Source organism: Pongo abelii, chromosome 5, assembly GCF_028885655.2.
Source record: "Pongo abelii isolate AG06213 chromosome 5, NHGRI_mPonAbe1-v2.0_pri, whole genome shotgun sequence".
Lineage (NCBI taxonomy): Eukaryota > Metazoa > Chordata > Mammalia > Primates > Hominidae > Pongo > Pongo abelii.
This window is the reverse complement of record NC_071990.2, coordinates 151,555,538-151,568,118: the sequence shown is the minus strand read 5'-3', so window position 1 is coordinate 151,568,118 and position 12,581 is coordinate 151,555,538. Positions and strand designations below refer to the sequence as shown.

General features: G+C 49.7%; 1 protein-coding gene across 5 annotated transcripts; it reads right to left on the bottom strand.

Moving 5' to 3' along the window:
• Positions 1 to 221: 221 nt before the first annotated feature.
• Positions 222 to 10,620, bottom strand: ULBP2 (UL16 binding protein 2). 5 transcript variants are annotated; one of them, XM_002817483.5, is made up of 5 exons: positions 10,425 to 10,620; positions 7,053 to 7,316; positions 6,238 to 6,519; positions 5,440 to 5,571; positions 3,674 to 4,188 (listed from the first exon to the last, which is right to left on the bottom strand). In XM_002817483.5, exons 1-4 carry the CDS (start codon positions 10,498 to 10,500, stop codon positions 5,462 to 5,464), a joined length of 732 nt encoding a protein of 243 aa, XP_002817529.4. In that variant the 5' UTR covers positions 10,501 to 10,620; the 3' UTR covers positions 3,674 to 4,188; positions 5,440 to 5,461. The 5 variants fall into 5 exon arrangements, with proteins under 5 accessions (XP_054414283.2, XP_054414281.2, XP_002817529.4 ...); XM_054558308.2 differs by lacking the exons at positions 3,674 to 4,188; positions 5,440 to 5,571 and adding an exon at positions 222 to 1,686 and having other exon boundaries at positions 6,238 to 6,408; XM_054558306.2 differs by lacking the exons at positions 3,674 to 4,188; positions 5,440 to 5,571 and adding an exon at positions 1,041 to 1,686.
• Between the last annotated feature and the right edge of the window lie 1,961 nt (positions 10,621 to 12,581).

The following is a 12,581-nucleotide window of genomic DNA, read 5'->3' as shown; positions in this document are numbered from 1 at the left end:
TCCCTCCTGCACTCGGCGTCAGAACTGCCTCCTGCCGAACGGTTCTCCCAGGGTTTCCACCAATGAAGTCCCCTCATGTGAATCCCATGTAGGCATCTGCTTCTCAGAGCACCTGGACTAAGGAGTGGGTTTACCACAGGAAATCATATTTCATGAGATGGACCATTCTGAGAATACTGGCACTCAGCATACCCCTTTCTACATCAAAAGAAGGACATTGCATGATAGGGTCATTTGGGTCCCACAAGTCTGTCAACTTAGCTTATTTGTGTTTAATTTGTTTTGTTTTTTCTTCTGTTGTTGTTGTTTTTGTTGTTGTTTTCCTTCAGACAGGCTCTCACTCTGCCGTACAGTCTGGAGTGCTGTGGCACCATCTCAACTCCCTGCAACCTCAAACTCTCAGGCTCAAGTCATCCTCCCACCTTAGCCTCCTGAGGGGCTGGGACTACAGTCACATGCTACTACATTTGGTTAATTTTTAAAGTTTTCTGTAGAGACAGGGTCTCACCATGTTGCCACAGCTGATCTCCAACTCCTAGCTTCAAGCTATCCTCCAGCATTGGCCTCCCAAAGTTCTGAGATCACAGGCATGAGCCACCACTACTGGCCCAAAAACTTATGGCATTTTAGTTTTACTTTTCACATGGTTGTATGACATTATGTAGATTTTTAAAATTCTGTATAAGTAATTTGGGCAATGCTATACAATAAAATGTTTTCTTTAGCCACAGCTTCCTAAAAATAGGAGGGGCATTAAAATGTTGTGCATTTGTCAAATCTTGAAGAAGTTTCAAATCTTTAGGGTGATTCTGACCTCTCATTTTGGTTGACACAATAATCCATAAAAACAAGTAAAGCGCCCAGTGTGATCTGGAAGGGGTAGGGAGATGAAAGTATTGATAAGCCAAAGTGACAGCCTCTTTGGTAGAAATGATCCTGCCTATATATCTCATGCCCCACAAAAGAGGGTCCTGAACTCGCCACTTCTCCAGAGCTCCATGCAGTCCTTGAAGCACTCTCTGGCTGTCTCTGCAAGTGGCTGAACAGCTCCTCCTGCTTTCTGTGGGGCCGCGGAGGCTCCAGGTCCCCTAGGCCCAGGGGTTGTCTTGCGCACCTGGTCCCATGAAGGGTGCACCCACCACCATGGGAGGTGGAGAAGACCAGGTATAGCTGCTTCTGCCCCTACTCCTCTCCTGAGCAGCCAATCTTAATAGGAGGAAGGAGTAGGGATGAGTGGAGCCATGGAGGTTGGTGCTGGAAAGAACAATGAAGACCTTTGTCCAATCCCTTAAATTATGTGGATCCCCTTCTGAGTACTAGCAGCCCCGGGGTAGTCCGATGATTGGATTCCTCCCAGGCATCTTAAACCCCATAGTATGGCAACCAGTGTGCTAGGTGCTGGGTTTACATGTGGGTGATGGATGTGTCCGGTTCTCAAGTCACTTAGAATCCAGGGATAGAAATAAACACCCACGTGGCTGCTGCTGATGATGTGATGTCCTCGCCGCGGTTGGGGCTATCGGGGGGCAGAAGAGGGGGTAACTCATTCTGCCTGGAGAGTTGCATGGAGGCTTCTCGGGAGATGGCATTTCAGACTGTTCTTGTAGGCATAGGAAGAAAACAGCGTGGTCAGGTGGCCTTGAGAAGACAGGGCATCCAGCAGATGGACAAGCATGAAGAGGAGGCCTGGGGATACAAATATCACAGAACTTTGGAGAGCTGTGAGACGTCTGCACTAAAGAACCCTCAGTTACTGGGGTAGACTTTTTCTACAGGGAGGAGGGAATGTCAGAAGACAGGGAACAAGGGGTGGGCAGGAACCCCCCTGGAGTCCCTGTCTCCCTCCTCAGCAAATCAAGCAGAAAATCAATTCACCATTCATGCATGCATGTTATCACACACACACACAGACACACATGCACACACACAGACAGACATGCAGGCACAGTCACACACACACTCACACCACACAGTCACACACAATCACACAAACACACACACACATACATAAATGCATGCAGAAATACAGACACAGCCATGCACATACACAGGCACACACAAAGACACACAGAAACACATGGGAGAAACTGTGTGTCATCTTAAGAGTTGTCATGTCGGGCCTATCCCACCCCTGCACCTTTCACCTCGGGGGCTGTCTCCCAGCTCATGAAGGAGTTCTGAAGCCATCACGCAGGCAGTCACTGTGTGATCTGAAACACTCAGACAGCTCCTCACTCTGACCTATCTTCCTGGTCCCTTTGGGATGAAGCAACATCCTGTTGGTTTTCACTGCAGCAGAAGAGAATCCTCCCCGGGGGCAGAACTTCTGGGCCACCACATCGCAGCCCTCTGCTCTTTGCCCTCAGTGCCAAAGAGCTCGGGGCACAAACTCGCTGTGAGCAAACCCTCTGGGCTTATTGAAATATTTGAAAAATAAGCAGTGCCATCTGCCAGAAAACACTAGAAAGTACCAGTCCAAGGCATTTCATAGTTCCAACACCAGACTGTGCACCATTACAGGTTACAGGTGTATACCACCACACCTGGCTAATTTTTGTATTTTTAGTAGAGACGGAGTTTCACCATGTTGGTCAGGCTGGTCTCAAACTCCTGACCTCGTGATCTGCCCACCGCGGCTTCCCAAAGAGCATTTTTTCATGTTTGTTGGCCACTTGCAGGTCTTCTTTTGAGAAGTGTCTGTTCACATTCTTTGCTTATTTTTTAATTGGAATTTTGTTCTTGCTTGTTAAGTTCCATGTAGATTCTGGGTATTAGAGCTTTGCCAGATGCATAGATTGCAGATATTGCTCCCATTCTATAGGATGTTTACTGTGTTGCTAATTTCTTTTACTGTGGAGAAGCTCTTTAGTTTAATGAGGTCACATTTGTCAATTTTTGTTTTTGGTTGCAAATACTTTTGGTGTCTTCATCATGATATCTTTGCCAGGCCCTATGTCCAAAGTGGCATTTCCTAGGTTATCTTCCAGGATTTTTATAGTTTTGGGACTTACATTTAAATATTTAAGTCACATCGAGTTATTTTACATATATGGTGAAAGGTAGAGGTTCAGTTTCATTCTTCTGCACATGGCTACCCAGTTATCCCAGCACCATTTGTTGAATTGGGACTCTTTCCCCATTGCTTATTTTTGTTGATTTTGTTGAAGGTTAGAAGGTGTGAAGGTTTCTTTCTGAGCTCTCTATTCTGTTCCACTGATCTAAGGGTCTATTTTGGTACCAGTACCATTCTGTTTTGATCACCTTACCCTTATATTATAGTCTGAAGTCAGGAAATGTGATGCCTCTGGCTTTGTTCTTTTTGCTTATGATTGTTTTGGCTATTTGGGCTCTTTTTTAATTCCAAACACCTTTTAGATTAGATTTTTCTAATTTTGTGAAAAATGACATTGGTATTGATAGAGATAGTGTTGCATCTGTAAATTGCTTTTGGAAGTATGGCATTTTAGCTATATGGATTCTCCAACCCATGAGCATGAAATATTTTTCCATGTATTTGTGTTGTCTCTGATTTTTTTCAGCCATGTTTTGTAGATTCTCTTTTTCCACACAAAATCTGGTAGAATCACTCATTTATTACCCCATATCATGGAGGAAAAATGAAATAACATTAATTCTCTACTGAGTAATACAACAAAATTCTAAACTCAGTAGGTTTTTGGGAAATAGAACTCTTTATTTAAATATCAGTACAGAGCAATAAATTACTAAAGGAAACAATAATTAATATAAATTTTTTCTTATTAAATAATTTAAAAATTCTCTTTCAGGACATGGAAAGAATCCCCGGAGGTCTGAAGTCTAATATGATTGTTTACTGACAATATCATTTGCAAGAAAGAGATCATCATTCAAAGAAGTACTTGATTTTCCAAACAAAAACAGAAGAAAGAAAATGTTGACATATCTTGTTTAGTCAGCCAGAACTTTAAGTGCAGCAATTCCATCAGGTAGCACCAAGAGAAAATTGCATAATATGTTAGGAATAACTGCTGGTAAAAATTGTTGGCAAAAGGAATCAAGGCAGTGAATGAGCTATTGGGTCCATGATGTCATCATGATCTGCTGGAGGCCGCTGGACATACACCGCAGGTGCTGGGCAGGTGGCCAGCCAGAAGGGTGAGTTTGATCGAGACCGTGCTCACAGGGGCTTTTCGTATCATCTTTAACCTTCAGAAAGGACACAAATGGTTTAAGGGGTAGAGAACCCGGATCACTTTTCCAAGGTAATCTTTCCCTAGTCACTCCATGTCTCAGAGCCCCCTGCACTAAGGGACCTATTTTTCCCTTGAGCCTCAACCCTGGCGACTGCAGCTTGGACCTACCTCTTTCCTCCTCTGTCACATCACAGAGTCAGCCCAGGCCCTGCACCTGACCAGGGGATGGAGTGGAGGGGCCCACAGGTCTGAAGCTGGTAGTGACGGGTCCGCGCCCTCACTCAAGGCCCTCTCTATGATCTGACGTGAGGGCTTAAAACAGGCAAGGGGTGGGGCAGACTTCCAAAGAGAGGGCTCTGTATTCCTGTGCCCTTGGCTTTGGGTGGGCCTTCCCCTTCTTCTTGAGCCTCTCCTCACACTGGGAGCAGCACCCATTGCTCTGAAGGTGACTGTCCCTGTTCCACCTTATCCATTCCTGGTCCAGCCCAGTGGTGCCTGTGGAACCCCAGCAGCAGCTCAGACCCCCCTTCCTCTGAGTCCACTCTGCTCCAGGCAGGGCCATCAGCGGGCTCAGGATCTGGGGTGTGCAGGAGGATGATGGCAGGGGAGCTGCCTCAGGGCCCAGACTCGAACCCCAAGGGTCCATGGGACTGACTTTTTAAAAATCCTTCTCTCAAGCAGCCTCTACTCTTCACCTTCCACCTTAATTCCTGGAACCCAAGCCACTTTCTGTGGGAAGGCAGCCCTGCACTCCCTCCATTTCCATTAGGTGTACAAAGGCTCTCCCAGCCCCCTCCTCCTGGGATTACACCCAGATCTCTCTCTTAGCCTCAGAGATGGAATCCCCCTTCCCTTGTCACACCTCATGTAAAGCTACCATGATGCACCTAACCCAATTAAGAGGACTGCCCATGTCTGAATTCCTGCTGCCTGCAGGCCACACACCCTTCCTGAATAGGAACCTGCTCTGAATCAGAGCTGAACTTGCTGAACCTTCTCAAGCTCAACAGACCCTGAGCCTTGGTATGGGCCCCTCCCTTTCCCTCTGGACTCTGAAGGTGAGAATCCATCAGCACTCAGGGCTGAGCTGCCCAGGTCATTGCCAACATTTCCAACAGGCGACACAAGGTCTCATTCACCTGTCTCATGTCAGGATGAGAAGGTCTGAGCCATGGTGAGGGGTGGGACTCTGGGAATTCTCTTTCCCCATCCTGCCTCCTCACCCACCTGCTCCTTGCTCCACTTCCAATTTTGCCCACAGTACCTGTCACTCTAAGGGACTGTCCTCAGATGCCAGGGAGGATGAAGCAGGGGAGGATGATGAGGAGGCAGCAAAGGATGAGGGTGGTGGCCATGGCCCTGAGTTGGGTTGTGCCTGAGGACATGGTGAGTGGTGCTGAAATGGAAACACAAAAGTGACAACCCTTGTCCAGGCCCCAAATCTGAGGAGACACCTCCTCAGTTCCTGCCACCCTAGGTCATCCTGGAAAGCAGAAGTTTTGTCCCCCTGCTGCTATGAGGCAGCCGGTGTGACAGGTCCTGGCTTAGGAAGGGAGAGGGGGGTGTCCCCTGTCCTCAGGGAGCTCACACAGCTGCTGAGGGAAGCAAAGTGACAGCACCCTACACCCTCCTGCTGTGGCGGAAGAGGAGGTGATGCTCCAGAGTTGGGGAGGGGAGGGTCTCTGGGCTGGCATTGGAGATGGTTTTGATGGATTTCCAGAACCAGACCAGGGAAAGGAAAGGAAAAGTGATTCTCAAAAGAGGAAACACTAAGGAGAAAGGTCTGAAAACACAGTGACACCTGCAGTTTCAAGGCTGGTGAGAAATCCACAGTGCGGGGAGCAGAAGCAAGTGCAGTGAGGAATAGGAGTCAGGAGGGAGAAGGGAGAGGAGGATGGGAGAGCACAGGCATGCCACCACCCCCAGGAGAAGCGCCCCACAAGGAGGTCATTTTAACATAAACGTGTACACTGGGATGACTGAAGCTGAACTCAAGAAATAACTTCTTGAGATCACCATTTCTGATCTCATTCAAGATCCCCATTTCTTTTTCTCCTGTTACCTCTTGCACTTGGCTCCAGGGTTCTATCCATGCCCATCAAGAAGTCCTCAAGCCATCCTTTGCAGTCTCCCATTGAGATGTTATGGAAGGATATGGTCACATCCTTGTCATTCTCCCACCTTTCTTTCATCTTTCTGGCTCCAGGATGAACCGCTGTCCACATTCCGTTTTCTGAGTCAAAGAGGAGGAAGACCTGTCCATTGAAACTGAACTGCCAAGATCCACCGCTGTGTCCGTTGGCTTTCTGCTCACAAGACATCCTGGCCTGCAGGGTGAGGGGTTCTGCCCCCAGCAGAGAGAGATTAGCTCTGATCTTGACAAATTTTGCACCCCCATCCTCTTCCGCTTACAATTTCCTGGCCTTACTCTCTCTGCCACATCTTGGCCTTGCCTCTAGTCCTCTTAAGGGGTGAGACGACCTTCCCATTTGTATCTTTTTTTTTTTTTGAGACAAAGTCTCACTCTGCTGCCCAGGCTGGAGTGTAGTGGCACAACCTCGGCTCACTGCAGCCTCTGCCTCGTGGGTTCAAGCGATTCTCCTGCCTCAGCCTCCCAAGTAGCTGGGATTACAGGCATGCGCCACCACATCCAGCTAATTTTTGCATTTTTAGTAGAGACAGGGTTTCACCATGTTGGTCAGGCTGGTCTCGAATACCTGACCTTATGATCAGCCCACCTCGGCCTCCCAAAGTGCTGGGATTACAGGCATGAGCCACTGTGCCCGGCCCCCATTTGTATTTTTACATGAAAACTATAAATACCTCTAACCTACCACTGTATCTGCTCCCTCCTGTCCTGGACCATCTGAAACTTACCCCTGGGTGTGTAATTCTCCAGCTGAATCTCAAACAGTTGCTCCGTGAGCATGTCCACCACCTTTCTCAGTACTGGGTTCTGTGCTTTCCAGGCCTTGGTGACATTTAGTTTCTTCCCCAGGGGACTGATGGGTATGACTGTCTTGTTGCCACAGTCATACTGAAGAAAAGTCTTTTTATCCAACTGCCCTTGAACTGCACACCACCGCGGTCCAGGTCTGAACTTAGGGATGATGGTGATGTTATAGCAAAGAGAGTGAGGGTCTGTGGAGAAAGGCAGGTGAGGGGTGGGTGGGGAGAAAAAGACTCCTGCTAGCCCTCCTCCACACTGTGTCAATAAGAGGACGCCTTTTGCGGGCTGGGCTGGTCCGGGAAGGAGTGCCCCCTCCAGAACTGTGGTGTCCACAAGATTAAGGCGAGTGCTCACCCCTTGCATGAGGACAAGGAGGAGGAGGAGGTCTCTGCCTGCTGAGAAACCACATGTCCCCAGACATGTCCCACTGCCCCTCTGCCCCTATCAGTCAACATATGACCTTGCTAGAGAGGTGTCAGGACTGCTAGAGGAGGAAGGGCCTGGATGCCAGAGGATCTTCAGCAGCAGCCCACGTGGACTGTGGGAGGTGGGAGAGGGTGTGGGTCCACCCCTGAGGATGCTGGTGCATGGTGGAACAGAGTGAGGATGGGACCCCTTTGGATAAAGAAGAGTTAATTATCATGGTCACAGGATTTAACATGTTGGCAAAGCCCCTGGTGATGGCATGCATCTGCTATGAGGAGGCCTTCCTGAAACCTTGACAAAGGGATGGTCCACACAGCAAGAAATGGAAAATCTCAGTCTAAGGCAGGTAGTAGAGGGAGGGATCACAGGCTCAGTGAAGTGTCCATGCCAGAAGGGTGTGAAAATCCAGAACAATGTCCATCCACTGTGCTTATGGGAAGCCTGGAGGACTCCTGTTTACCCAGCATATAATGAAGGCCCCATGAGAAGGCACCAGAATGGAATGAAGCTGAGGGATGCCTATTGCTGAAGGCCAGGGTTGGGGGTAGGAGATGCTCTTCCTGAAATAGGCTCCCAGAGTAATGGGATGAAAAATTCTGAAATTACAGATTCCAGGTAGATGTTGTCAACTGTCAGGAGCAAGGAGGGTGCAATGATGGAAATGATTAGAGAAGTCACAATGCCAGCTGGGGACCTCAGGTATACAAAGTTATGCCCATGGCTCATAGAACAAAGGGGCCCAAGGTCCAAAAGAGATGGAAACACAACCCGGATACTGCTGGATTTAAATAATTACAAGAAACAGAGATAAAACAAATGATGGGTGACCAGGAGGCTGAAAGTAGCCAGTCCTTCAAGAACAAGGCTGCTTTGCCTAATTTGCAGAATAAAGCCACTTCTCAGACCCTGAACCCATGACTAGAAGAAGACACCAGTTTCCAGTGAGGAAGGACCCTTTAACCCCACAGCAAGTACAATAAGTCCTTGTGGCCTTCTCCAAAGATATTTATGGCCACTAGAGTTTGCTGTGAAGGGCAATTTTATAAATATGTAAAGGTGTGCAGGGAATATATTCTCCATTGTAACTACTCAACTCTGCTGTTGTAGCTCAAAAGCAGCCATAGACAATCCATGAATGATGAGCGAGGCTGGACCTGCCTTAAGTGCCCAATGACCCAAGACCCCCTAAGATCCTAGAGGTACACGTGGTCACAATGTCTAATTGAAGAACCACAACAAAGATTCCGTGTGAATGTTCAGAGACAAGGCAATGCCACGCATAGCAAGGAAATCTCAACATTAAACAGTTTCTCCTGTAGAGTACTGTGCCTTGGCAGAGATGGGGCCTTTTGCCAAGCGAGGGCAGTAACCATCCAGCCTCAGAGCTGCCCATTACTGGTGGGCTCCTCACCCTCTAGGTCATTAGGGAGAGAGGCCCAGCAGTGAGAATATGCAGGTGGTTCTCCTGGGATGGGCAGGAGCAGGGCCACAGGGAACCAAGAAGCTGCACAAGCAGTTGGCCCCGATCCCCAGGACACGAGGTGGCTGCACCCCCTCACCCTCAGCTCACACCTGAGTCTTCACGGAGGGTCCCTGATGGTCCCCGTGGACCATAGATGCCCCTCAGCACAAAGGAGGGGAGAATAATCCCCCAACTATGGGACCCCCACCCCCATCACATCCACACCACCCAGAAGCCACGGGCAAGGTTGGACCACCTTCTACTCTCCAACTGACACCTGAGACATCACTTGGAGATGACACCCTAGGGGATGGGGCACTATTCACTGGGACATTGTAATTCCCTGATCTGGGATCAGCAACCTAGGGAAGAGTCCAAATCTGGTCACCCCTCATTTGAAGGTTGCCATTGCCTGCTCTTGCTCTACAAAGGGACAGGACTGGACACAGAGATGGAGAACCCACAGCCTGCAAAGATCACAGGGCATCCTTCCTCCATTTCTAGAAAGGGTTTGCTGATCCGGTCTACACAGTGACTATTCTCTGTGACGCTGGCTCCCCAGTAGGAAGAACAGGTGGGTCTGGGCCCCAAGGGCAGAAGTGGGCGCCTCTACTCACCAGAGTTCCCAGGGTCATCCTGGAGGAAATGGTGCTTCCCATCCCCCCTGCACAGGTTCTGAGGGGAGCTTGGGGTGTGTTTGCTGGGGTGTGTCCTCAGGCAAGAGGCAGAAGGTGCCACGTGGTGTAGGAGGTGGTGAGGTCCCATTCATGGATGGGGAGACCTCTGGGGTGACCAGCTGGGCTGAGGTGGGCAGTAAGAGGACATGACCTGGGTGGTGGCAGTGGATGGTGAGGGGAGGGGTAGCAGGGTGAGCTGAGCCCCTGGTGAGCCCCTGGGTGCCAGTGAGTTTCTACAGGAAAGTGCAGGGAAAAATTCAAGGTCAAGCAGTCCTGAGGGTGCTGGAGGGTTTGTGTGGTGGAGAGCGGGTGAGAGCAGAGCAGGCCTTTGGCTGGTGGGGGTATCTGTGATCGCGTCCCTGTGGAATCCCTCTTCACCCCGTCCTGTCCCCAGTTCCTGTTCCGGGGGCTCTGGTTTTTCCTTCCCGAGGGCAGGTGGGACTGCCAGGCTGCACCAAGGATCCCCGCCCCACCTCGCTCTCTAAAGCCCTCTGGCCCCTCCACCCTCCTGCCAGCCTCCTTTCCACCCCGCTCCTTTTCGCCTCTTCCCGGGCAAGAAGCAGCCTCGTGGGGTGGACCGGCAGGAAGGAGCCGCCGACCGGAACTGAACGGGGGCGCAGTTCGGGGAGATCTCCCCCGTCCTTCCAGAAGCCTCCCCTCCTCTGAAACCCGCGGCAGTTCACAGCCCCCCAGGTTTGGTCCCCGCCCGGCTTAGGCTCCATCCACGAACTCACCGGCTCGCCCAGCCCGGGACCAGCGGGACAGCAGCGGGAGGCACAGAAGGATCTTGGTAGCAGCGGCCGCTGCCATTGGGGACCCAAAGCGCTAGGGACGAGAGACTTGATGGAAGGAGAGCCTGGAAGATGAATCACCTCAAGGTTTTAAAGCTGGTTTATGTATGGGCTCGCTCCAAGTTTCACCCCATCATAGCGTCACAGCGTCTAGAAATATGATTGGCTGCCCTGATGGTGTCCCTCCCCTTTCCGGGCGTCCCTCCCCTTTGCCGCAGTCCCCTTCCGGTTGGTGTCTGCGTGTCCGCCCGGCTCCTGCCAGGACACAGTTCCTTCCACGACGGACTCATTTAATCATCACAGCATTTTTTATTGAAGGTGAAGAAACTTGCAGAGGAATATTCAGCGGCCGCGGCGTCTCCCTGTCCCCGCCTGGGCCCGCGGCACCCTCCCTCCCTCCGCTTGCGCCGCGGGGCCCCTGGCTCCCCACGCTCTGGGCGCAGCCACGGGCCTGATCGCATCCCCTCCACTACTTCCCCAGTTCCCAGTGGACGTGGTTACAGTCCGGGCTAGGTTTTGTTATTTATTTATTTGTTTATTTAGAGACGGAGTTTCGCTCTTGTTGCCCAGGCTGGAGTGCAGTGGCGCGATCTCGGCTCACTGCAACCGCTGCCTCCCGGGGTTCAAGGGATTCTCTGGCCTCGGCTTCCGCAGTAGCTGGAATTACAGGCGCCCACCACCGTGCCCGGCGAATTGTTTGTATATTTGGTAGAGATGGGGTTTCATCTTGTTGGCCAGGCTGGTCTCAAACTCATGACCTTAGGTGATCCACCCGTCTCGGCCTCCCAAAGTGCTGGGATTACAGGCGTTAGCCACCGCGCCTGGCCCGGGCTAGGTTTTATTACAGGAACAGCAGGCAGGGTTCCAGAGGTTTAAAACAACATATTGTACACTAAAAAATTGGTCAAGATGGTATTTTTTTTTTTTTAAATAAAGGAGAGAGGTTTAATTGACTCACAGTTCTGTATGGCTGGGGAGACCTCAGGAAACTTACAATCATGGCAGAAGGTGAAGGGGAACCAAGGCACATCTTACATGGTGGCAGGAGAGAGAGAGAGCAAGCAGAGAACTGTCAAACACTTTAAAACCATCAGATCTCATGAGAACTCTCACTGTCATGAGAAGAGCATGGAGGAACAACCCTCATGATCTAGTCACCTCCCACCAAGTCCCTCTGTCGACACATGTGGATTACAATTTGAGATGAGATTTGGGTGGAGACACAGAGCCAAACCATATCAAGAGGTTAGGTAACTCTCATGAAGTTTCATAGCTGAGAATTGGTAGAATGGGGTATGGACCCATCCTGTCTAGATCCAGAACTCTGTTCATAATCACCATACTCCGTGCTGTTCCCTTTACCTTTGGCTTTTCTTTCATATGCTCTCAAACTGTGAGACTCTCTGATCTTTTTACTCAGTCTGGATCTGTTTACCTAAATTCAGTAGTAGCTGCTCTTGCTCCTATTCTCCCCAAGTAGATTCAAACCTTTGCCCTTTAGTTTTACTAGTCAATTCCAGTTCATACTTTATTGATGATATTGACATTTTATTATATGGATTTTCTCAGTGTCCCTGTCCTCAGTTTTAATATTATTTACATATGTTTACTTTTCTTCTTTCTTCTGTGTTTCATAGAAATACATTAAATTTTATCTTCTATGTTTTTACCAAAATTAAACAGCTTTAAAAAATACCTTAAAAAATTATGTCTTGTTCCTGCTCTGCCCAATGCAGATTGGCCAAAAGAGTCTACTTATTAAAATCGAGGACAACATTGAGGACCTCGTTCCTAAAATCTCAACCTGTGACACACTTGCTGATTTAGAAAGCTCCTCAGAGAGATTGGCCCTGAGCTCCCAGTTCAGCAGCCTCCCTCGCCCAGGTCCATTGATGGCACAGGGGGCTCAGCAGAGCAGGTTCAAATGAAAGTTCCTGGTGGTTCCCCACTGTCAGCGCATTCTGCTGGCCTGTTCCCCCTGGGCAAAGGGCCAGCCACCCTTCAAAGCTAGGCACAAATGCCCCCTCCCATGTGTGTCCCTCATCTTCCCACAATACAGAACACCCTCCTGCTCCCTGAGACCTGGGTCCACAGTGAGTG